This window comes from Chanodichthys erythropterus, chromosome 23 (genome assembly GCF_024489055.1).
Source record: "Chanodichthys erythropterus isolate Z2021 chromosome 23, ASM2448905v1, whole genome shotgun sequence".
NCBI lineage: Eukaryota > Metazoa > Chordata > Actinopteri > Cypriniformes > Xenocyprididae > Chanodichthys > Chanodichthys erythropterus.
Genome location: NC_090243.1, coordinates 4,882,172 through 4,906,716, shown reverse-complemented (window position 1 = coordinate 4,906,716; position 24,545 = coordinate 4,882,172). Strand labels below are relative to the sequence as shown.

The 24,545-nt window shown below is 37.1% G+C and overlaps 1 protein-coding gene across 2 annotated transcripts in view; it reads right to left on the bottom strand.

Annotated features, from left to right (window-relative positions):
• The window catches only part of neto1l (neuropilin (NRP) and tolloid (TLL)-like 1, like), a 128,844-nt gene that overhangs the window by 5,410 nt on the left and 98,889 nt on the right, over positions 1-24,545 (bottom strand). The window contains exons 5-10 of one of the 2 annotated variants that reach the window (XM_067377800.1): positions 23,485-23,526; positions 23,261-23,388; positions 13,692-13,920; positions 5,763-5,876; positions 3,834-4,410; positions 30-90 (exon numbers count right to left, since the gene is read on the bottom strand). In XM_067377800.1, the coding sequence (XP_067233901.1) occupies positions 30-90; positions 3,834-4,410; positions 5,763-5,876; positions 13,692-13,920; positions 23,261-23,388; positions 23,485-23,526 (1,151 nt within the window). Of the gene's footprint in view, positions 1-29; positions 91-3,833; positions 4,411-5,762; positions 5,877-13,691; positions 13,921-23,260; positions 23,389-23,484; positions 23,527-24,545 lie in introns of those variants that run through there. The other variant, XM_067377801.1, reaches the window with a different exon arrangement.

The window sequence follows — 24,545 nt, the reverse complement described above, 5'->3', positions numbered from 1 at the left end:
TTTAAAGAGTCTTACCTTCAGATTGTCTGTTACACCCTAGTTGTGTTGTACTCAGATTCATGTTTGTTTAGAGACCCAATGAGGCAGAACCTGTAATATCATTGCTTGTATGTTTAATATCACGGTATTTTTTGCATAAGGAATTAAAATGCACATTTCATTTGTTTGGGGCCTAGTTTTGAAATTACTTCATAAACCATGTCATTTTCAAATTACTCATGAATACACACTACTGTTCAAAAGTTTGGGGTTGGAAATATTTTTTTGTTTTTGAAAGAAGTCTCTTATGCTCACCAAGGCTGCATTTATTTGATCAAAATACAGTAAAAACAGTAATATTGTGAAATATTATTACAATTTTAAATAGCTGTTTTCTATTTTAATATATTTTAAAATGTAATTCATTCCTGGGATGGCAAAACTGAATTTTCAACATTATAAGTAATCTTCAGTGTCACATGATCCTTCAAAAATCATTCTAATATGCTGATTTGCTGCTCAAGAAACATCTCTTTATTATTATCAATGTTGAAAACAGTTGTGCTGCTCAATAGTTTTGTGAAAACTGTGATACATTTTATTTTGATAAATATAAAGATTAAAAGAATAGAATTTATTTGAAATAAAAATAACATTATAAATATTTACGGTTGATCAATTGAATCCTTGCTGAATAAAAATATTAATTTATTTTTTCTTCCTTTTTTTTTTTTTAAAATTCTTACTGACCCCAAGCTTCTGAACAATAGTGTACATAATGGTTACAGGTTACGACTATAACCATTGTTCCCTGAAAAGTGGAACAAGACACTGGGTCATGGAGTTGACGCTATGGGAACACGGCAATTTTTACTGGCTGTCAGGTGACACCTAGCAAGAACATCATCAGCTTCGTTTGTCTGAAAGAACACTTGCAGGCATGCTGAAAGTATGGCAACACAATGCAGCATCTCATTCCCCTTCTCATGGAACCATGGTTACATTCGTAAACTGAGACATTCCTTTGCAAACTCTACACTGCATCATCGAGTTCACACTATGAGAATGAAATACCCACTAAACCATACTGCTTAATTGCCTGCTCACTATGCTGTGAAATCACCAGAGAACTAAGCTTTAGCCAAAGATTGCCATACAGTGCACATAGTGACCCAGAACTTACAGCCTGAGGCGATGTCGAACATGAGTTCTCCAGGATTATTTCACAGAGATAGACCTGAGGGATGCATACTTCCATGTCTCGATTTTGCCTCGACACCAACTGTTTCTTCGGTTTCACTTTTGAGGGTCAGGCATACCATTATAAGGTCCTCCCTTTCGGGCTGTCCCTGTCACTTTGCGTCTTCACGTTGGTCACAGAGGCTGCTCTTGCCCTGTTAAGGGAAGTGGCCATTTGCATTCTCAACTATCTTGGCGAATGGGTGATCCTAGTTCACTCTCGAGATTTGTTGTGTGCACACCGGGACCTGGTGTCCATGTGCAACATCTGGCACATCAACTGTCTTGAGTTGGTAGTGATATTGCTGGCCCTGTGTCACTGTGGGCCACTCACATCCCAGGTGAACTCAATCGCGCAACAGACATGCTCTTGTGATGAGTTATGCTTCAAGGGGAGTGGAAGCTCCATCCAGGTCCAGCTGATTAGGAGTTGATTCTGTGAAGTTTCCCAGGAATTCCCCCATTGACCATTGGTATCCCTCTGCATGGACACGCTGGCAAACAGCTGTACTGGCCCACACGGACTTGGTTCTTGGAGCTCATGCTCCTTGAGACAGCTTCTTCTTGGCACAATCTGGGACCTTCGCCCAGACCTATGGAACCTCCATGTCTGGCCCCTAGATTGGACACAGAAGACTTGTGTGGGCTATAACCAGTGGTGACATTCGGGGCCTTATTCCTTCATGGGATCTCTCTGTAGTCTTGCTAGGCCTATAGAGAGCTCCTTTTGAGCCCTTGGGGTCGGAGCTAAGTGCCCTCTCTTTGACGGGCCTTCTGACTGCACCCACTTCCATCAAGAGGGTTGGGGACCTGCAGGTGTTCTTTGCAAGCGAAACATGCCTTGAGTTTGGTCCGGCATACTCTCACGTGATCCTGAGACCCCGGGTGGGCTACGTGCCAAAAGTTCCAATTAACCTTTTTAGGGAACAAGTGGTGAGCTGGAAAGCCTCATGATGAGGTAGACCCAGCCTTGTTGTTACTGTGTCCAGTACGTGCTTTGCGTGTTTACTTGAACCGCACGCAAAGCTTCAGAAGCTCTGAGCAGCTTTTTGCCTGTTTTGGGGGACAGCAGAAGAGGAAGGCTGTCTTCAAAACAGAGGATTACCTATTGGATTGTGGATGCCATTGCCTTGGCATACCAGGCCAAAGCCGTGCTTTGCCCCTTAGGAGTGCGTGCAGTTCCCTGGACTGGCGAACCCTGGATATGAGTTTTCCCTCAGCACCCTTGGCAGTCAAATTCAGCGGAGTGTTTGTAGTATTCCTCAATTTTCAAGTAAGACTTACCAATTGGTAAGTACATGTTATGTGTTCTCCACATACTAACCTGCCTTGGGGCAGGATATGGTTTATGTAGTGTTCTTTACCTATACCAATGGTAAGTACTGTCCTCTCTGTCCCTGCATGGAACGAAGGACTACATGGCTTGCATGGGATGTTGGGTAGGTTGTGATGGTGCAATGCTTTTGTTATCCAGCATGCGGGGCTTGCCAACATCTGAACCACCAAAACCTTGCAACGGTTCCCTGGGGGATCCCTTGTGTCAGTCATCGACACCACATCAAAGTGACTGACAGATAGGGAACGTCTCGAAATGAGAGAACGAGACATGGTGTCCACAGCGTTCTCCTGCCAAAAAGTTGAGCTGCCTGCTAAAATGGTTGGGACACTGTCTCGACTCCTCAGCACAAACCTGAATGAGTGATGCATGCCGTCTCCCTTTTATACCTGTATGTCCTGGGCAGTAACATGTAAATTCCACTCGCCAAATCTCATTGGCCTTTTCTCAGAGTATAAGAGGTGTTTGGGGCTCCCAAGTGCAGCCCCTAGCATCTGTCATTAACACCACGTCTTGTTCCCTCCATCAGGGAACGGAGGTTGTAGTAGTAACCAAGAAGTTCTACACCTGCTATGCCCAATACGCCAGAGAGCATGTCCATATCATCTCCATACCGCAAGCTTTCTGAAGACGACAAGGGAGGTTAAGCCATACATGCCTCTACGTGGCAACCATGGCAGCAAGCGAGCGGCCGATGGAACAGCGCCTGCACGCCTGTGATGTCACTTGACTGCAGTAGCAAATCTTCCAAAATTGGCATGTAGCACATGTGCTTCAGACACCGGCTCACGGGGAGTGTTCCCATAGCGTCAACTTCACAACGCAGTGTAGAGTTCCACTTTGAAAAGAAACCTTGTTAAAACAAGCCCTTTTGCTAATTTAACATATATTCTCACTGAAAACGGACCTGAAAAAAAGTCTTGTTTATTTCTCAGTTCCATCTTCATGCAGCATGTCTTTAGCTAAACATTAACACTTAGAAGTGTTAGCCTTTGCTAATAGAGCTGTAACATACTGCAGGCATATTCTTAATGCATCTTCTTTATTTCTACAGTTTTTACAAACTCAACTCTGACTGTGATGGCTGTCTCAGTAACAAAAAGAGAATATCAAAGCAAAACAAAACAAACAAAAAAAAAAACAAAGAAGAAAAGATAGCTAAAAAAATCAATGAGAAGCTGAGTAGAGGAGTTAAAGAGGAATAAAAAAAGTGGGAGTAAATCCTTCCAAAGTATGCATTATGATGAATTTTTATCATCAAAAATCAATGGATACTGACCGCTGCACTGCTTTCTCGTGTCTGGACAGCCTGTGGCTAGTGGTGGGCACTTCTTCCAGGTCATCATCCAGGTCACAGGCATCTGCGGCATCTTGTGAGTAGGTGTGTCTCATTACCAGAATGTTCCTGCGGTTGGTTTGGGGAGGAAGCGGCCGCATGGGTTGTGGTGGAAGGTCCGTCAGGATGGCCGCCGCTGCCTCACGGGCACTCAGGTTAGTGCGGCTGCCCTTGTTGCTGGACAGCTGTGAGGAACCGCAGTGATGCTCGTGGACACAACGCGAGGATGCGCGCCGCAGCTTGTGGTAGCTCTCAAAGTCCTCAGCCAGCTCAGCCAGGTCCGCAGATGTGGCCGCCGCACTGCGGAGAGTGCAGAGTTCATAATGCGGCGGCTCCTGGAACACCTCTTGGAACATGGTGGGGTCAAAGTCTTCTCGCCTCAGGATGTACTTTTTCCGTGGCTGCTTGATTTGAACGATCACCGATACAACCAGTAGGATCAGTACAATGCAGCACGTTACGCCAATGATGGTGCCGTTGGTGTTATTCAGGTTGTCCAGGATGTTGGCTTTCCGCTTTTCTGCAAAACACAACAAGAAGCATAATAAATTATTACTGCAGGCATGCAATGTCATCGCGGGTTACCTTCTGTTGAAACTGTTGTATCAAAGAGATTACAAACAGCACACAGAAGTAGTAAATCATTCTAATGGGAGAGCTTTGACATTTATGTAGCACACTGAACGTATAACATCTGCGCTGGCTTTGGTTCAGAGGAGAGAAGCATTTGCATTCAGATGTGCAGACCAACCCCAAACTAAGGCTTTATGATATTTTTTTTTTTTTTTTTTTTTCAAAATTGAATAATTTGGCTTTTATAATGTCATTGTACCAATACAAATAAATAAAAAAATAAAAATCAAATATTATATGCAATTTCTCTGTATACTGTATGCTATTTTTAATTAATATTTATTGTAGTATTTTTATTTACATTTGTACTGTTCTTCTTGGTCTGAGGAAAATAATAAGTATTGTATTATAAAGTTGATTATATAATATATATATATATATATATATATATATATATATATATATATATATAATATATATATATATACATATATAAATAAATAAAATAAATAAATAGCATGTTTCAATTATATAATTAAATGAATTTGGCTTTTATAATGTCACTGTACTAGAACAAAATAAATGATTCAAATATCAGCATATTTCATTTGTATATATTAATTTTAATATTAATTAATTTAGTAATATTTACTTTATTGCTTGTTTTTAATTTTTATGTATTATTTCTTACTGTTCATTTAGGTTTGAGGAAATTATAAAGCATTGTATATGACGTATGATATGAAATTATTCAAATATTATCTATATACATTGTATTGCATGTTAAAATGCATGTTTTTTTTTTTTAAACAAATTGCTCTTTCCTAGTATTCTGGGGAAAAAAACGCCACTCCTGTATCTTCTATATTGAGGCTCCCAGCAATATTTATAACATTCAATTTAAGTTAATTCAGCTTGAACAGCTTATGTGAAACATAAGCACAGATATAGCTGAACTGCACTTATGAATGTTATGTTATTATTCAAATCCAGCCTGAGTCATTCATATATACAAATGAATTTCTAATGGCCTGCTCATTTTTCCAAAAGGCATTACAATGCAAAGTCAGTCAATGAACCCCAGCGCCGAGGTTTGAGGGCTTTATAACAAGGTCTTTTTTAACAGCTGTGGGTCTGTGAAGCCAGCAAGATATATTTTGTCGACTAGCTATAAAACATTTAAACTTTAAGATAATTCTTTTCCCAAAGTATCAGTCATCATTAGAGAAAAACGAGGGTGAGATATGCACTCACAAACCACTAAAGACTTGAGAGGATATTAAAAAAAGTACAATTTACCTTTGCAATGGTTCTCGTCCCAAGGGTAGACACAATTCTGGACTCCGTTGCACACCAGTGTGTTGTTGATACACATGTTACTGTGGCAAAAGAAAGTATCTGCCTCACAGGGAGCTGATGAGAGGGAAAAATGGATAATGCTAATGTCATATTACACTTCATTTCTTCCTGTTAATAAGATGCTGTCTATAATCTTATCCTCTGAACACAATTAATCTCACAAAGCACACTGCATGTCTATCTGACTGTGTCTGTGCATCAATATAGTTCAAATTTAGAAACCCATTACTCAAACCAACCAAATCAAATTCTGTTGCCTTCTGCTATGCATGAATTTTAATACAGCTCTTCAAATATGCATGGAAACAAGTCCATATCTGTAGAAGCTGCACAGATATTTTGTAATATATTTCTATTAATATTATTCTGGTTTTACCTCAAGAAAAGAGTCGATATATGCATATACAGTGAATAAAATTCAATTAAATTACTGAATAGATTAAAATTTATTCAATCATTTCACAAGTTTCTCCTAATTGCTAAGATGTGGTGATGTTAATTAATGCAGACACAAACTGCAAGTACTTTAATATTTCCAAAAGCACTAAAATCATTCAAGATCAAAGAAGATTAATCTAATATTTGTGTCATATGTGAAAAATATATTAGAGAGAGTGTTCAAACAGTCTTTTGAGCTGAAAAATGAATGGATGTCTCAGCTGAAATCATAAAATGATAAATGAGAAAGAACGCATTAAGACAACCTCTCATAACATTTACAACATCACTATCTGAAGGCTCAGTTAAAGCCAAGGTGACTTTCAGAAGGGGCGGAGCTTCGGTCTCAATCACCTCGCATGCATAAGTAGGCTGCCTAACACGCCCATCAATGTGTGGCCAGTTCCCACATACCTCACTTGACATTTTGCAGTCTGCAGAGGACATAATCACCTAATTTGTACAAAAATCCCTAAAATAACACAGCTTCAAGGTTGACTAAATGTACCTTGCGGATTTATTAATGACCGTATCCCCGAGCTGTTCCCAGGTGAGAAATAACAACGTAAATTAGGATGACTCATCATTCCAGAAGTGCTGTCCTCACGACTCTCGCCTTCACATTCTGATACAGTTCCACTTCCCACCACAAGGTGGCGCTGCAGCCCTGTACTTCTCCTAAATAAGGCACTGAAAGAAACTGGACTTTCTTCAACCTCCATAGAAATTATTTTATAGAGACCTTACACTAAAAGCAGTAACACTTTACAATAAGGTCTCATTTGTTAAGGTTAGTTAATGACCTAGGCTATCAATTAGCAATATATATGTTTACAGCATTTATTAATGTGTTAATGTAAGATAAAAAAAAAAAAAAACTTAATTGTTTGTTCATGTTAGTTCACAGTGCATTAACAGATACAGCTTTTGATGTTCTAAATAAAACAAAGATTAGTGAAGTTATACAAGAAAATAGTATATCAAAATCAGTCTTTCAACTTCAAAATTTCAAGTTCAATTCAATGTTACTGGCCATTTTTTAATCATCTGTGAAATTTAGCAATTTCTGACTGAAAATTGTTTCAAAGTTAATACTACATCATTTTCCATTCATGCAGTGTGATATGAGATTGAAAGGATCTCAAATTTGTTGAATTAGTCATATATGTTAGAATCTGGTTGTAAAAAAAAGAAGTTGAAACCATTTAGTCACTCATCTAAAAACATAATTTGCTTCTAGAGCAAACACACAGTTTCACTTATTTAAAGGTATGTTGGGCAAGACTCTTTTCAGTGGATGGTGGTTTCCCCCGTTCAGCTGCTGATGCTAGCAAACCAGAGGGAGAAAGCGAGTGAGATAGGGGGTGCATAAGTAAGTGTCTGAACAAGTTATGCAGGGGTGTTACCCGGGCAACGGCACATCCTGTGTTCATTCACTGGATAGGGCTGCACAAAGGACACTGGGCTCCTACACAAATCCACCTATCGCCATTCACGAAGACTGACACAGGCGCGCAGCTGCCTCTTTCTATCTCAGAAAGAGCATAATTTTTTTCTGCACCCTCAAGGGCCTAAGAACCAAAACCACGGACTCATTCCCTCAACCATTCTTTTCCTGCATGCTTCAAGATATCCACCTCTCTCTTTAAACTCACACTAATGTCCATTAAAGCCACGCAATCAATCAGAAGAAGTGGAAGCTGGGCTGCTATGCTGCAGTCTGGTACTGTGCACAAAATTGCTCGTTTACTATTCTTAGTGCCAGGGGTTTTCAAATTTTTTGATGCCAAGGGCAAGGAGCCTAATATATGATGATCCCCTTGCAAAGAACCACTTTCCTAAAATGTAAAGAAAGCTATACATTTCACATGTATTAAAAAAAGAAGTTTTATATTGTGTGAGCATATATGCATAGGTATGGGTTAATAAAGGCCTTCTGAAGCGAAGCGATGCGTTTTTGGAAGAAAAATATCCATATTTAAAACTTTATAAATGTGCAAGTCAACTTGCGCCAAATGAGCAATCCTCTGACGCGATGTATGACGCAGGATGCAGGAGTATTGTAAGCGTAGACGCCTCTTGTGGTTCAAACAAATAGTGCTGTGCAAAAAAATTAAGCTTCTCTTTTCTTATATTGAAATCCTCTGAAATTTCTCTTGAAAAATTATCGTTTTAGACTTATAATCCGTGACCGATGATTTGTTTCGCTCTATCCTCCACGTTCGTCATTACGTTGTACGTCAGGATACTCTTCCGCTGCAAATCGTCTTGCGCATTCTGCGTACGGTTTAGTTATTTGAATTTATAAAGTTTTAACTATGGATATTTTTCTTACAAAAATGCATCGCTTCACTTCAGAAGGTCTTTGTGAACCCACTGGAGTCGCAAGGATTACTTTTTTATGTATGCATGCGTTATTTTTGTCTTCAAAGCGAGGCCCCACATTCACAACCATTATAAACATTGGAGGACTAAGGATATTTTTAAATATATCTCTGATTGTGTTCATCTGAAAGAAGATAGCCATATACTTATAGGATGGCGAGTATGAGTAAATCATGGGATCATTTTCATTTTTGGGTGAACTATCCCTTTAATTCAATAGCAGTGATGTAGAACCAATCATGGTGTACTGTTGATTCAATGGCATTACCATTGATTTTTGTTGAAATCTTACCATAGTTTCAACATTAATTGTCGGAGTGATATTAAACCAACATCATTGTGAAATGTTAAAGGTGCCATAGAACGTCTTTCACAAGATGTAATATAAGTCTAAGGTGTCCCCTGAATGTGTCTGTGAAGTTTCAGCTCAAAACACCCCATAAATTTTTTTTTTTTATAAAATTTTTTTAACTGCCTATTTTGGGGCATCATTAAATATGGGCCGATTTAGGCTGCGGCCCCTTTAAATGTTCACGCTCCCCACCCACAGAGCTTGCGCTTGCCTTTAACAGCATAAACAAAGTTCACACAGCTAATATAACCCTCAAAATTGTTCTTTACAAAGTGTTCGTCATGCAGCATGTCTAATCGCGTAAGTATGGTATTTATTTGGATGTTTACATTTGATTCTGAATGAGTTTGATAGTGCTCCACGGCTAAAGCTAACATTACACACTGTTGGAGAGCTTTATAAAGAATGAAGTTGTGTTTATGAATTATACAGACTGCAAGTGTTTAATAATGAAAATAACGACGGCTCTTGTCTCTGTGAATACAGTAATAAACAATGGTAACTTTAACCACATTTAACAGTACATTAGCAACATGCTAACGAAACATTTAGAAAAACATTTACAAATATCACTAAAAATATCATGATATCATGGATCATGTCCATTATTATTGCTCCATCTGCCATTTTTTCGCTGTTGTCCTTGCTTGCTTACCTAGTCTGATGATTCAGCTGTGCACATCCAGACGTCCTGCCCTTGTCTAATGCCTTGAACATGAGCTGGCATATGCAAATATTGGAGGCGTACATATTAATGATCCCGACTGTTATGTAACAGTCGGTGTTATGTTGAGATTTGCTTGTTCATCGGAGGTCTTTTAAACAAATGAGATTTATATAAGAAGGAGGAAACAACGGTGTTTGAGACTCACTGTATATCATTTCCATGTACTGAACTCTTGTTATTTAACTATGTCAAGATAAATTCAATTTTTAATTCTAGGGCACCTTTAATTCAATGCAATTAGATTAGGATATAACACATATGTGCTATAGTACAGTATATATACACTGATTTTGCTCTGCACAATGAGGATGGTACCATTATTTCTTTTTAATCTTTTACCCATCAGCATCGGCACAGCGTGATTAGGCTGGGGTCAATATTAGGGGCCACTGGGACAAGACGAATGGCAATGGTGCGTCACAGGAACGGCGGTGAGACCATTACAAAGAAAACCGTTTGATGCCGGCAGTGTGCATTAATGATGAGTGTGCTACCAGCCAAACATTAAACCCCCATTTTATCACCCTATATCCACTTTCTCTCTCTCAGCACTTCCTCTCATAGCCAGATACTCAATCTTTATCGTTCCTCTCCTGGCCCTCTTTTCCCACAATACTTCATCTTCTTTTAGAGCACCCATCCTTCTTTTTTCTCTCTCTCCTCCCCCATTATGCTTTATAGTCTCTGATGCTGCTAGCGCTGCCACCCGGAGAGATTCGACTCCCAACTGCGCATGACCAACGAATCAAAGACGCCCGGGTGGCAGGGTACCACCGCAAAACTCATGTTTCCTAGAAAATGCTCCGTCCCTGCAGAAACAGCTTATCCCTTAAATGAATAATCCTGTAATTCTGTGCATCTGTGGTCTCCCCGGTAGCCCGTATTTGTATGAGGGCTACTTAGCAGAGGAAACAGGGGAAGTGATCTTTATATTCAGCATGGGAAGGTATGCAAGCAATTTTGCAGGGCTACAGAGTAATGTTCCTATACTAATTAAATAACAAATAGTTCATGTGCCTCATTTCAAAAGAGAATGTATTACACCGTGTGTCCTTGCTTCATTAGAAAAGACCGTCTGTGCAAGTTAAAGGGATAGTTTGCACAAAAATAAAAATTCTGTCATCATTTACTCACCATAATGTCATTCCAAAATCTGTATTACTTTCTTTCTTCTGTAGAACATAAAAGAAGATCATTTGAGAAGTATTTTTTGTGCTTACAATAGAAGTCAATGGTAATCAAAATGGCTTGGATACCAACATTCTTCTTCTGTGTTCTCCTGAAGAAAGATTTGGTTTGACATGATGGTAAGTAAATAATGGCACAGTTTTTATTTTTGGGTGAAATATCTCTTTAAACTACAATTTTTATTGATAAACAACACGGCTGTGCGTGTCCACCATGTTCTAATCTGCAAAAAGTATACCAGCATCAGTATAAACCAGTTTGCTAGTCTGTTCAGCAGGGTTAGGCAAGATTTATAGTGTGTTTGTGGCTCAAATCATTGGCAGGACAGGATCAGCTAAATAAATGTGCCCATGTTTCTTTAATGGACACATTGATGAGCTGTTTTCATTTCCCAAGTCCTGCTCGATTTAGCGTTCTGTCAGGTATGAATGTGCTGGTGAAAATGTGAGCGGGAGAGCATTTTTGCTAAGTGTGTAGCTCATAAAACAGGCAATGAGTACAGAAGTGTTAGATGTCAGTGCTTGTCAAATTTTTGTAGAAACATGTACACAAGGGTGTAAATACATCTTTGCTGTGAGATGAGTTTCATGAAAATTGTCAAGAAATGTCAAGGTCTTATTTTAACCCAAAACCAAGGGGATATATACAGCTATGGAAAAAATTAAGAGACCACTCCAAGTTCAGAAATCAATGTTAAGTTTTTTCCATAGCTATATATATATATATATATATATATATATATATATATATATATATATATATATATATATATATATATAGCTATGGAACCTGGACCTCAAAACCAGTCATATTTATATTTTATTATATTTTCATATAAAACTAATTAAATTGATATTGAGATTTATAAGCTTTCCACTGATGTATGGTTTGTTAGGATAGGACAATATTTGGCCGAGATACGACTGTTTGAAAATCTGGAATCTAAGGGTGCAAAAAAATTGCCTTCAAAGTTGTCCAAATTATGTCCTTAGCAATGCATATCCACTCACAAAAATATTTACGGTAGAAAATGTACAAAATATCTTCATGGATCATGATCTTTACTTAATTTCCTAATGATTTTTGGCATAAAAGAAAAATATTATACAATAATTTTGACCCATATAATATATTGTTGGCTATTGCTACAAATATACCGACTTATGACTGGTTTTGTGGTCCAGGGTCACATATATATATATATATATATATACATATACATATACATATATATAACAGAGGCCAGCTATAGTCGCTGTGTGAATAAACCTCACCCCCGCAGCAACCTCACTCCCATCCGGGTCACGGCACCAATGTAACCCCTCACCCAGGTCCTACTCGCCCCGCTTTACCCCTGAAACCTGGGTGGGCATGGGAGTCGGACACTCTAACAAGGAGGCTAAAGGCTGCAACCTCCAGCGTCAGTCGCTAGAACATCTCTTGAGATCAGAGGAGTGAGGTTTACTCGCACAGCGACTACTAGCTGGCCTCCGTTACATACATGATATATTGTATTGCCTTTTATATGTTCAACTGGATGATTTTCATTATGACAATTAGATTAATGCTGCATTACAGTATGGGGAAATTCTGTTACAATGCATAAAATACAAAACATAGGGTCTCATTCATGAAACACGAGCATAACGAATTTTTGTGTAAATCATGTGTAAAGTTGTTCTGGCGTAAATTTTCGGATTCATTAAAATATTAGTATTTTCCAAATGTTAGTTGGAACGAAAGAAATCTACACCTGCTCCCAGCCACGCGTAAATAGTGCGTTTAACATCCGAATGTTTTGCTCATTAATAAGGCTGCATTTTAATTCACCTGCATAAGGTACATATTTACACAGGATTTTGAAAAAATATTATATATAGTAATTAAATACGTTTTTTATTTTTACTTTTATTGTGAGAGCCAGTAATAGCGTCTGCAAACGGAGCACTTTAATCAAATAATTAAGTGATTTCAATAGGGCTGGGCAAACTAATGGCCCCTTAATTGTTATGGAAATTGTTTCCTATAAAATGGCCAAAATCCTTCGTTTGGTGTCATAATATGGCGCAAATCACTCACATATTTACTCGTATATTTACCAATGTTTCATGAATGAGACCCATACTGTTTAAAAGTTTGGGGTCAGTAAGATGTTTTTTAAAATTAATTTTATTTAGAAAAGGTGGATTAATTGGATCATTAGTGACAGTAAAGGCATTTATAAAGTTACAAAATATTTCTATTTGAAATTAACCTTCTATTCATAAAAGAATGCTGAAAACAAAAATGTTTCATGGTTTCCAAAAATATTAAGCAGCACAACTGTTATCAGCACTGACAGTGATAAGAAATGTTTCTTGAGCAGCAAATCAGCATAATAGAATGATTTCTGAAGGATCATGTGACACTGAAGACTGGAGTAATAGCTGCTAAAATTCAACTTTGCCATCACAGGAATAAAATACATTTTTAAAATATATTAAAATAGAAAAAAGTTATTTTAAGTTGTAATAATATTTAACAATCTATCAGTTTTTAATGTATTTTTGATCAAAATAAAGATTTTAAAAATCTTACAGACTCCAAACTTTTGAACAGCAGTGTCATTTCTAAATGTTTCTTGTCATTTTGATGTTAAATATGACCTATAAATTTCTTCATAAAATGAATTCAGTGTAAATAATAAAATAATAAATACAGTAAACACAAACATGACAGTTGAACAGGAAAGCTATAAGTGCATTGTGTGTGTGTTTGTATGTGTGTGTGTAAGGCTTACGCTCTTGGAAGGTTGTGAAGAGTATACGGAAGCGGCTCTTTCGGCTACCCTCGTCGGCCCACATGCGAACCACGCCCAGCGCGGTCACCAGCATGACGTCGTTGGCCACCGTGCTGCAGAACTTACTCCTCAAGTCTTCCACCGAGCTGCTGCCGTCATACACCGCCACAAAATTACGTTTACACTCATTGGAGTTCTGCATCTCGTAGTCTAGGAAACGCAAGTAGATCTAAAAGAGAGGGAAAGAGAGCGAAAACACAGACTCTTACACCCATTGGAAATCTATTACTTCTAACACACTGGGAACTCGATTTCCACTCAGGAAATGGGCACTTCTGTCAAAAGAATCTTTTTTCTTTCACCGGTTTCAATGCACCTGTTCCAGCTGTCATATCAATGACATCTAAACTGTGTTTGCTCTAATAACAGATATTTGTAGTCAGAAAAGCCTCAGATTGATAATAATTGCACAGATAGATCAATAACGAGAACACAGAGGGTTACGTTTGAATTTCAACCCAAATACAAAACTAAGAGCTTTCAAAAAGTTGCAATGATGAGCCCTCAAAGAAGGGCAATAAACTCCACATCCACTCATGCCAGCTCCTTTGGGCTCTCTAAAAACCAGCGAGGTGTTAGAACGAACCATCTGTTCTCCTCTCACCCAATCTAACCCTAATCAAGCTTACTTCACACCTCTCTTCCTATTTTCACCATTTGAAATATTAGACAATTCTGTCATCTTTTACTCACCCTCATGTCTTTCCAAAACTGCATGACTTTCCTTCTTCAGTGGAACATAAAAGGTGAGTTTTTGAAGAATATCCAATAATAATAATAATAAAAGTTTCATATGATTTATGTGTCATTTTCCAATGCTATTACTACTAAGTCAGCATGAAATAGAAATTGTTCATTTATGTTTTCTAAATGCACTAAATGTATCTTATTGTGAATGATTTACTCATAAAAAGCTTGTAATTTTTAATCAATATATCATCCAATCATCTAGTCCACTTAAACCTACATTCAGATCTGCCTTCATCCAGTCAACAGCCGATGGATACACTCCTAGATATTTTTTCTTTTTAAAAATAATCTGTTACACTTGAATCTGCATCACAGTATGGAAGAAAAAACCAGTCGCTACTTCATTGTAACATTAAGGTATGCAACGAAGGAGTGAATAACCTGCTAAATTTCGGTCTCTCAGCTATCGTATGTCTTCAAAAGATGCGAACGGATAACTTTTATGACACTTTTATGATGGTTTTGCATCCTTTTTGTAGATTTAAATCTCCAGTTTCCATTCATTGTAATTGCGTCGAAAAAAGAGAGCAACACATTCTTCGAAATGTATCTTTGTGCTCCACAAAAAGTCAGTCAAACAGTTTTGGAACAACATGAGGGAGTTAATGACAGAGCCTTTTAATTTTAGGTGTACTATTCTTATAAATACACAGCTAGAATGACCCTCACTATGATAAACACTAGTCTATTTGACAGATTCATATCTTCCAAATATTACCACAGACTGCAAGTTTGCAGTCTAAAGTGAGGTGATTTTACATTTAATGTGCACTCGGTGTTCCATTATGACAAGTAAATGAAGCAACTCAGTTCAACCAGTGGGTAAAGGCTCATGTGTTACTCGGCAGCTCACTAAATCTTCTTACTGTTATAGTATTTCATTCAACATATTTCCACTACTATAGTCGGTGTGTCATGCCAGCGACATTGGTCGGTTTGTCCTTGCCACTCACAATATACTCACACCTACGATATAAGTAATGAACTAGTGACGCCATAGTCTTTCTGGAATGCTGCGGTGTGTGCAATCTCTCACATCATCAGCAAAACATCATGGGGGCATCATTTATAGCCATACTGTACATAAGCCTCACTCACTCACATCTGAACGAATGAAACATACAGTATACGCGTTTCCAATCTCCTCAGAGAATCACATGAAGATGAAAAAAGACTCACTACCATATGTGCCAGCTTGTTAGCACTTTTTAGACATTTCTTTAGGTGGAATATGAGGAATGTTAGAGACGGTAATTATACTGAATTGATTTCAAAAGGTTGTCCAGATCAGTAAATAAAGCATAAGGGAACCTGACCGGTCATTAAGATAGACTCGTCTAATAATCTAACAACCTTAGGGGAGCTGAAAGCAAAATCCAGAAACTGATGCTGAAAGTGCATCCACTGACAACTGAATAGCCAATTACTAACAGTGCATTATAAACCCAATGGTAGAGGAATGTACAATGTGATGAAACCAAATATTTAATCTAAAGATCTGGGTTGTCCGCAGACCAGTCAGAGTAGTCTTATCACCCTAATTAGTGGTGCTTGCTCTTAATTTTTATATTTTCAACCCCAAAAGTTTGACACAAAACTCATCCAACGAATTCTGTGCTACTAACTGAATAACACTTGTATTTGTGCTCAACGAAGAAAAGTGTGCTATTACATATATATACACCGATCAGGCATAACATTATGACCACAGACAGGTGAAATAAATAACACTGATTATCTCTTCCTCACGGCACCTGTTAGTGGGTGGGATATATTGAGCAGCAAGTGAACATTTTGTTCTCCAATTTGATGTGTTAGAAGCAGGAAAATTGAGCAAGCGTAAGGATTTGAGCGAGTTTGACAAGGGCCAAATTGTGATGGCTAGACGACGGTCAGAGCATCTCCAAAACTGCAGCTCTTGTGGGGTGTTCCCGGTCTGCAGTGGACAGTATCTATCAAAAGTGGTCCAAGGAAGGAACAGTGGTGAACCGGCGACAGGATCATGGGCTGCCAAGGCTCAGTGATGCACATGGGGAGTGAAGGCTGGCCCGTGTGGTCCGATCCAATAGGCGAGCTACTGTAGCTCAAATTGCTCAAGAAGTTAATGCTGGTTCTGATAGAAAGGTGTCAGAATAGACAGTGCATCACAGTTTGTTGTGTATGAGGCTGCACAACCGCAGACCAGTCAGGGTGTCCATGCTGACCACTGTCCACCATCAAAAGCGTCAACAGTGGCCACGTGAGCATCAGAACTGGACCACAGAGCAATGGAAGAAGGTGGCCAGGCTGATGAATCACAATTTCTTTTACATCACATGGATGGCCGGGTGCTTGTGCGTCGCTTACCTTGGGAACACATGGCACCAGGATGCACTATTGGATCCTGCCATCCATGTGGATGTTACTTTGACACGTACCACCTACCTAAGCATTGCTGCAGACCATGTACACCCTTTCATGTAAACAGTTTTCCCTGGTGGCTCTGGCCTCTTTCAACAGGATAATGCATCCTGCCACAAAGCAAAAATGGTTCAGGAATGGTTTGAAGAGCACAACAACATGTTTGAGGTGTTGACTTGGCCTCCAAATTCCCCAGATTTCAATCCAATCAAGCATCTGTGGGATGTGCTGAACAAAAAAGTCTGATCCATGGAGGCTCCACCTCGCAACTTACAGTACTTAAAGGATCTGCTGCTAACATCTTGGTGCAAGATACCAAAGCACACCCTCAGGGGTCTAGAGGAGTCCATGCCTTGACGGGTCAGGGCTGTTTTGGCAGCAAAAGGGGGACCAACACAATATTAGGAAGGTGGTCATAATGTTATGCCTGGAAACACCACTGACATTTCATCAGAAAATGTAAAAATGTAGCCTGTAAAAAGTGTAATAAATCTATCTTGTCCTGCTGGAAGCAAATTCAGAACAATCCTGATTCCTTACCTTAATTATTATATGTGAATCATTCAAAAAAAGACTATATGAATATAAAACTCCTGCACCCCCTCCATCTGAAACAAGCCCCCTCTAGACTCAGAAGCAGACTTGAATGCTTGAGTACAGTCTAATTACCCAGTAGAATTATTGTATCTCAATAACTCAGCTTTGTTCTCCTACCGCTCCTCTGGAATAAATTAGCCAGGGCTGCCTGACATCGAGACATCAACCTCTGGCCAGTTGGGGACTGCTGTCTCTTCAGGGCATGTGGATGTGTTTGAGGTGCTGTTCACATTCCCCTCTGTGCTGACTTATTTGTAGCCTGCATCTGCTGACGTTCCCACCGGAGCAGAGAGAAAATCGGGACCGGTTGCAGCACAGAAATGCATGTGTGGATGAATTGCTGCAAACACATGATGATGTAATACACCCCGCCCCCTTTTCTTTTCCTATCAGTCAGTAAATCAAATAAGAAACCGAAAGATGAGATGTACATGTCTGGGGGTTATACGCTTGTGGACTTAATTGGATGAGATATATGAAAGCCTGCGAGAGAGATGTGGCGAGGACAGGCATTTGAGCAACAGTAGCTGGTGTCTAGAGGAAGACACGACGCTTTCCCCGCCATCTGTGCTCCAAACAATCATTCCTGTGAGATTTCAGGGCCAGACAAACATGACACTGATTCAGAGCTGCTACAGAAAATTATTCCAGTGAAATGGACAATATTACACTTGTATGGAGACCACATGAAGTTATATGGACATTAAGAGAGATGTTAGGAACAGGAGGACAAAAGTCCTTTTAAGGCAAATCATAGGTAAAAGGCATGCAATAGGCAGTTTTGCTGAAATATTGAATTTGACTTGCATTTTTAAACATTAAAAATGCATGTCCCATAACAGGATGTTTGCAATCACGTGGTTCTGGTGACGCGCGAAATTCCGGTGGAGGGCAAGCAGTGAAAATTAGAATGGAAGAGATGGAGAAAAGTCCTTTCTTTGCTGGTTTAGAAAGGTATAAACAGAAAATCACAACATATGTTGGACGCGATCCTTATGTTATGAAGATGAGTGACTTTTCCGCTGAATTAAAAGACTTTCCTGCCATCGAGGAGGCAGATATAGAGGATGTGAAGCTGCCGTCCCGCCGTGTTCAGTTCTAGTCTGGGTTTGTTTATATCGTGCTGCCTTTCTACTAGTGAAGTTAGAGCAGTATTTTGATTTTCTGTCGTGATTGTGAAAAATGTCGCCACTGTAGGTTATTTATGCTGAATCGAGAATTGTAATAGGAACTCACGATATCGTTTGTGGGGAAAAAATGGACGATAATACAATTTTCGCCTTAAAAAGTGAGGGAAGACGACTAGCAAATGTAATAATGTCACTAAATAAACCGACTGCCTTTCACTCAAAATAATCACATAGGCTACTTTGCTGAGTTTTGTATTTTGGTTTTGGTGTAATAATTAACATTATGTTTTAGAGTATGATCACTCGGCTTGTGAATGATTATAACTTGCACACAGCCACTTCAAAACTGTTCACGAGCTTCTATGGGTTTGATTTTGGTTGTCATTGGTTGAAATAAATACAAAAATACAGCGTGTCTGTGTCCTGAACATGACCCTCCGATTCTCCTCCGTGAATATTTACAAAACATTAAAACTAGTTACATTTACACGCTTCCAACAAATAAATGGATCGACTAAAGTCAGCTTGTTGAACACATTTATTTTATTTGGACATTTTCTACCATACGATGGCTGAAGCAGCAGCGCGTGACACTGTTCTCATGGTAACCAGATCAACATTGTGAACAGAATACTACAAAACTCAAGTGAAAATACAAAATTATAATTAAATAGGATAAAATCTTCTCCTCCCTGCAAATGATAGCATGAAGAATGTGAATATTTAACCAAGTCAAAAAGGTAAGCAAGTATCCATATTCATTTACGTATCAGCAGACGCAAAATATAAGGCGACAACTTTTAAAGTTAAAAAATGAAATAAGTTATAAAAAACGGTATGTTATGTAAACTATATAAACACCTTCTGGGTTCTTGATTTTATCGATCTGAGCAACCATAAACGATGTTTTTTATAGGATTCCTATTTAGAAATATCACTCCCTGCCCTCCAGACTCATTCGCGCTGCTGCTGTGACATCATGTGCAAACAAAAAATATCAGTATGACAAGGCCAGGTTAGGTTAGGTCAGGTTGCAAAATGTCATGTGGTGCAACCGTAATAATATAATTTATTAAATATCTTAAAACACATTTTACCTTAAAAATATTTAAAAACAAGTTTTGTAAAAATATATAAAATATTTATATATTATTAAAAGTTGGGGTTTGTCAGTTGGTTGGTAAGTTTGTGGTTGATAAGATTTTTACACTCACCAAGACTGCATTTATTTGATCAAAAAATAATTTAAAATAACTGTTTACTATTTTAATATATTACAAAATGTAATCTTTTACTGTGATGGAAAGTTGTATTTTTAGCATCATTACTCTAGTCTTCAGGGTCACATGATCCTTCAGAAATCATTCTAATATGCTGATCTGCTGCTCAAGAAACATTTATTATTCATTATTATTAATATTAACAGTTGTGCTGCTTAATATTTTTGTGGAAACTGTGATACTTTTTTCCCAACGAGTTTTTGATGAACAGAAAGTTAATAAGAACAGAATTTATTTGAAAAAAAAAAGAGAGAATGTTTTGTAACATTATTAATGTTTTTACTGTCACTTTTGATAAATGCATCCTTTTATAATTATTGATTTCATAAACAAAAGTACTGAAACCAAACTTTTGAAAGATAGTGTACATTCAAAATGTGCATCTTAAAACAAATTCAGTTTTAAATAATAAAAAAAGTTGATTGTTTTTTTTTTGTTTTTTTTTTTAACTAATAGCTGGGACTTAAATTACATTCCTTGAGCATTACAAATACTTCCAATAATTTTTCTTTGAGTGGTTCATGTCCTCCCACTTTTACTACTTCTGCTCACAGTCTGCCTTATAAATACTGGTTTATCAACACTCTCTGAAGTAACTAGAGGACAAAAGGCAAAGTCTTCATAATAAGCATTGTGTACAGATTCATACAAATGCAATCATAACGCTAGAATTTTCAGTCTCCTTTGAGCAGTGCTGGTGGATGATAAAAATGCTTGAATAGCTCTGTGAAACTAATCGCTGTGAAACGAACAAGGGCATATGCTTTTGATTTGTGCCTCTGGAAGGACATCAGATAGAACAAAAATCAATTTCTGAAGCAATAAATCACATTAAACACAAATATTATCACAGAGCCATGGCAAAATACAGATTTTTGCTCTCCAGTCAACACTATCGCTATCTAAAGATATACAGGAAATGGAGGCAATTTATTGTGTTTAGTCATATGCCCCGCATGAAAGGAGAAATTATATATATATATATATATATATATATATATATATATATATATATATATATATATATATATATATATATATATAGATATATATATATATATATATATATAGTACAGTCCAAAAGTTTGGAACCACTAAGATTTTTAATGTTTTTAAAAGAAGTTTCGTCTGCTCACCAAGGCTACATTTATTTAATTAAAAATACAGTAAAAAACAGTAATATTGTGAAATATTATTACAATTTAAAATAACTGTTTTCTATTTGAATATATTTCACATAGTAATTTATTCCTGTGATGCAAAGCTGAATTTTCAGCATCATTACTCCAGTCTTCAGTGTCACATGATCCTTCAGAAATCATTCTAATATGCTGATTTGCTGCTCAAGAAACATTTATGATTATTTTCAATGTTGAAAACAGTTGTGTACTTTTTTTTCAGGATTTCTTGATGAATAGAAAGTTCAAAAGAACAGCATTTATCTGAAATACAAAGCTTCTGTAGCATTATACACTACCGTTCAAAAATTTGGGGTCAGTAAGAATTTTTATTTTAAATTATTTGAAAAGAAATTAAAGAAATGAATACTTTTATTCAGCAAGGATGCATTAAATCAATCAAAAGTAAAGACATTTATAATGTTACAAAAGATTAGATTTCAGATAAACACTGTTCTTTTGAACTTTCTATTCATCAAATAATCCTGAAAAAAAATATTGTACACAAATATTTTGTACAATTGTACACATTAAATGTTTCTTGAGCAGCAGATCAGCATATGAATGATTTCTGAAGGATCATGTGACACTGAAGACTGGACTAATGATGCTGAAAATTCAGCTTTGCATCACAGGAATATATTACTTTTTCAAATATATTTAAATAGTACACAGTTATTTTAAATTGTAATAATATTTCACAATATTACTGTTTTTTACTGTATTTTTAATTAAATAAATGTAGCCTTGGTGAGCAGACGAAACTTCTTTTAAAAACATAAAAAAATCTTAGTGGTTCCAAACATTTGGACTGTACTGTATTATATATATATATATATATATATATATATATATATATATATATATATATATATATATATATATATATATATATATATATATAACAATTATTCAGCAAGGACACGTTAAATTGATCAAAAGTGTGACAAAAATATTAAGCAGATTAAGCAATTGTTAATAAGAAAAAAATTAGAAATACTCATTGAGCACTAAATTATTTGTGATTATTGTAATTATTGATTTTTGAAGGATCAAGTGACACTGAAGAGTGGAGTAATGATGCTGAAAATGTTTCAAATATTAAAAATTAGAATATTAAATAACAAATATTAAAAAGTATATTACAATAGAAAAGTTATTTTTAAATTGTAATAACAATCACAATATCACTGCTTTTACTGTATTTTTGATCAAATAAATTTAAAGATTTTTCAATTTAAAAAAATTGAAAACTAGGTTGCCAAGGACAATGTAATGGTCAACTGTACAGTTTAGAATATTATACAAGAATATGTGACTGCAGAATTATGCATTAACTCACCAAACAGAATTCAATGACAGCCATCTAACAAATGATCCTAATGAGGATGCATTTCTTTTTTCTCAGTTGGATCAGAAAACATAGAACATAATAAAAGGGGGAAAATGGCACTCCAATCTTTTCTTACTGTTACTGTACCATAAAAAAGGAAAAAACAAAGGCTAAACGAAAGCATTAATGCTCTCTTAAAAATAAAGGTTGCAAAAGGGGGTTCTCATAGTAATACATTTCAGAAAACAGTTCTTAAAAGAACCATTTTTTCTTAGTTTAAAGAACATTTAAAAAATCTAAAGACCATTTTTCCATTATAAAAATCATTTTGTGCAATGTTAAAGGTTTTATGAATGTTAAAGGATCTTTTTGGAACTATAGATGCCAATAAAGAAACTTTATTTTTTTTATTCTGCTGCTCCAATTATATAAACAAATCTGACCCCAAATGAACTGGACCACCTGGCATTTTCCACATGGACACTTTTTCCTTGATTCTCATCTGCCATAAAAACAACGGCAGTCCTGCAAGAGCTCATTCTGCTGCATGTCACATGCCCAAGAACTGCCACATTTGTATCCTCAACAGAATTCCACCTAACCTCATACAAATCCACCCCAAGATGTTTTCACAAAGGCCGCATAATGCAAACGACTGCAAAACAGGAAGCCAAATGCTGAAGTATGTTAGGCAGTTACTGCACAGCTTGAGGCAGATACAAGCTGTCATATGTCAGAAATGTGGCAGGCTGGGTAACACAGCGACAATCGGAAAACAACTGGGGAGTTATTAGATGTGAGCGGGGGAAGTTGGGATAGGGTCTGACTGCGGGGGACTGACCTTGGAACGAGGAGGGGCACGGATGTACCACTTGCAGTCCACTGCCTCTGTCTGCAAGGCTTTGCCGTCTTTGGTGATCTGCTGCGATTCAATGATGCCTTCAGGTCCTCCCATCTCGAATTCACAAACTGCAGCGGAGAAGACATAAGGAGACAGATTACAGAAATGAAAAGCCATTAGATATTCAAATGTAGGATGCTTATAAATGAATGAATAATACCCACAGGGAAGAGGTTTGGGGACTCCTATGTCTTTAAAGTCAGGATCTGAAAAAAAGAAGAAATAAAATAGGATATAAAATATAATTCAGATATTCGATAACCATAAATATAGTACTGTGTTATATCAACTGAACCATTCAATGTACAATCAACGTGTACACTGAGACTGATCAATAAGATATGTGAATTGTTTAATAGCCTTAATAAGTGTTTGAAATCTCACAGTTGATTTTTCAGAAATGATGCAGAGTTGCAGTTTGAACAGGAAGGCAAGTGACATGAACAGGAAGGAAGCATTCAATAAACATAGATTAGACTGCTCATTTAGCAATATCTTCCAGTATATTTCACATTTCACTGCTCTATAGAGGCTTGTGGAAAAAAATGTAGACATGTTTGGCAAGCTGTCTGTAATGGAGGGGCTTTGAAACCACCAGCAGAGAAAACTGTGTAGTTGAGGAGAAGACATGGCAGAAGACTCAGAAGGAAGCAGAAACTTTCATTTATAATTCCACAAAACTCTTTTTTATTCATCAGTATTCAATATCTATTTAATACATTTAAAGGGTCAGGTCACCCAAAAATTCTGTCATTAATTACTCACCTTCATGTCGTTCCACACCCGTAAGACCTTCGTTCATCTTCAGAACACAAATTAAGATATTTTGATTAATTCAGATGGCTCAGTGAGGCCTCTATAGACAGCAATGCCATTGAAAATCTCAAGATCCATAAAGGTATATCAAATAACAACTTTTCAACAATACAGTGATGGGCCAAATTCAAAACATTGTTTCAGAGCTTTACGAATCGAATCAGTGATTCAGAGAGCCTTTCATCAGTTTAGCCGTTTGATAGGAGATCCGAATCACTGATTTGATTCATAAAGCTCTGAAGCAGTGTTTTGAATTCGGCACAACACTATATTGTTGAAAAGTCGTTATTTTGGTTTTTTTTTGTGCACAAAAAGTATTCTCGTTGCTTTATAGGTAGATCCACTGAACTCACATGAACTGTTTTAAATTTGTTTTTAGTACCTTTATGGATCCTGAGATTTTCAATAG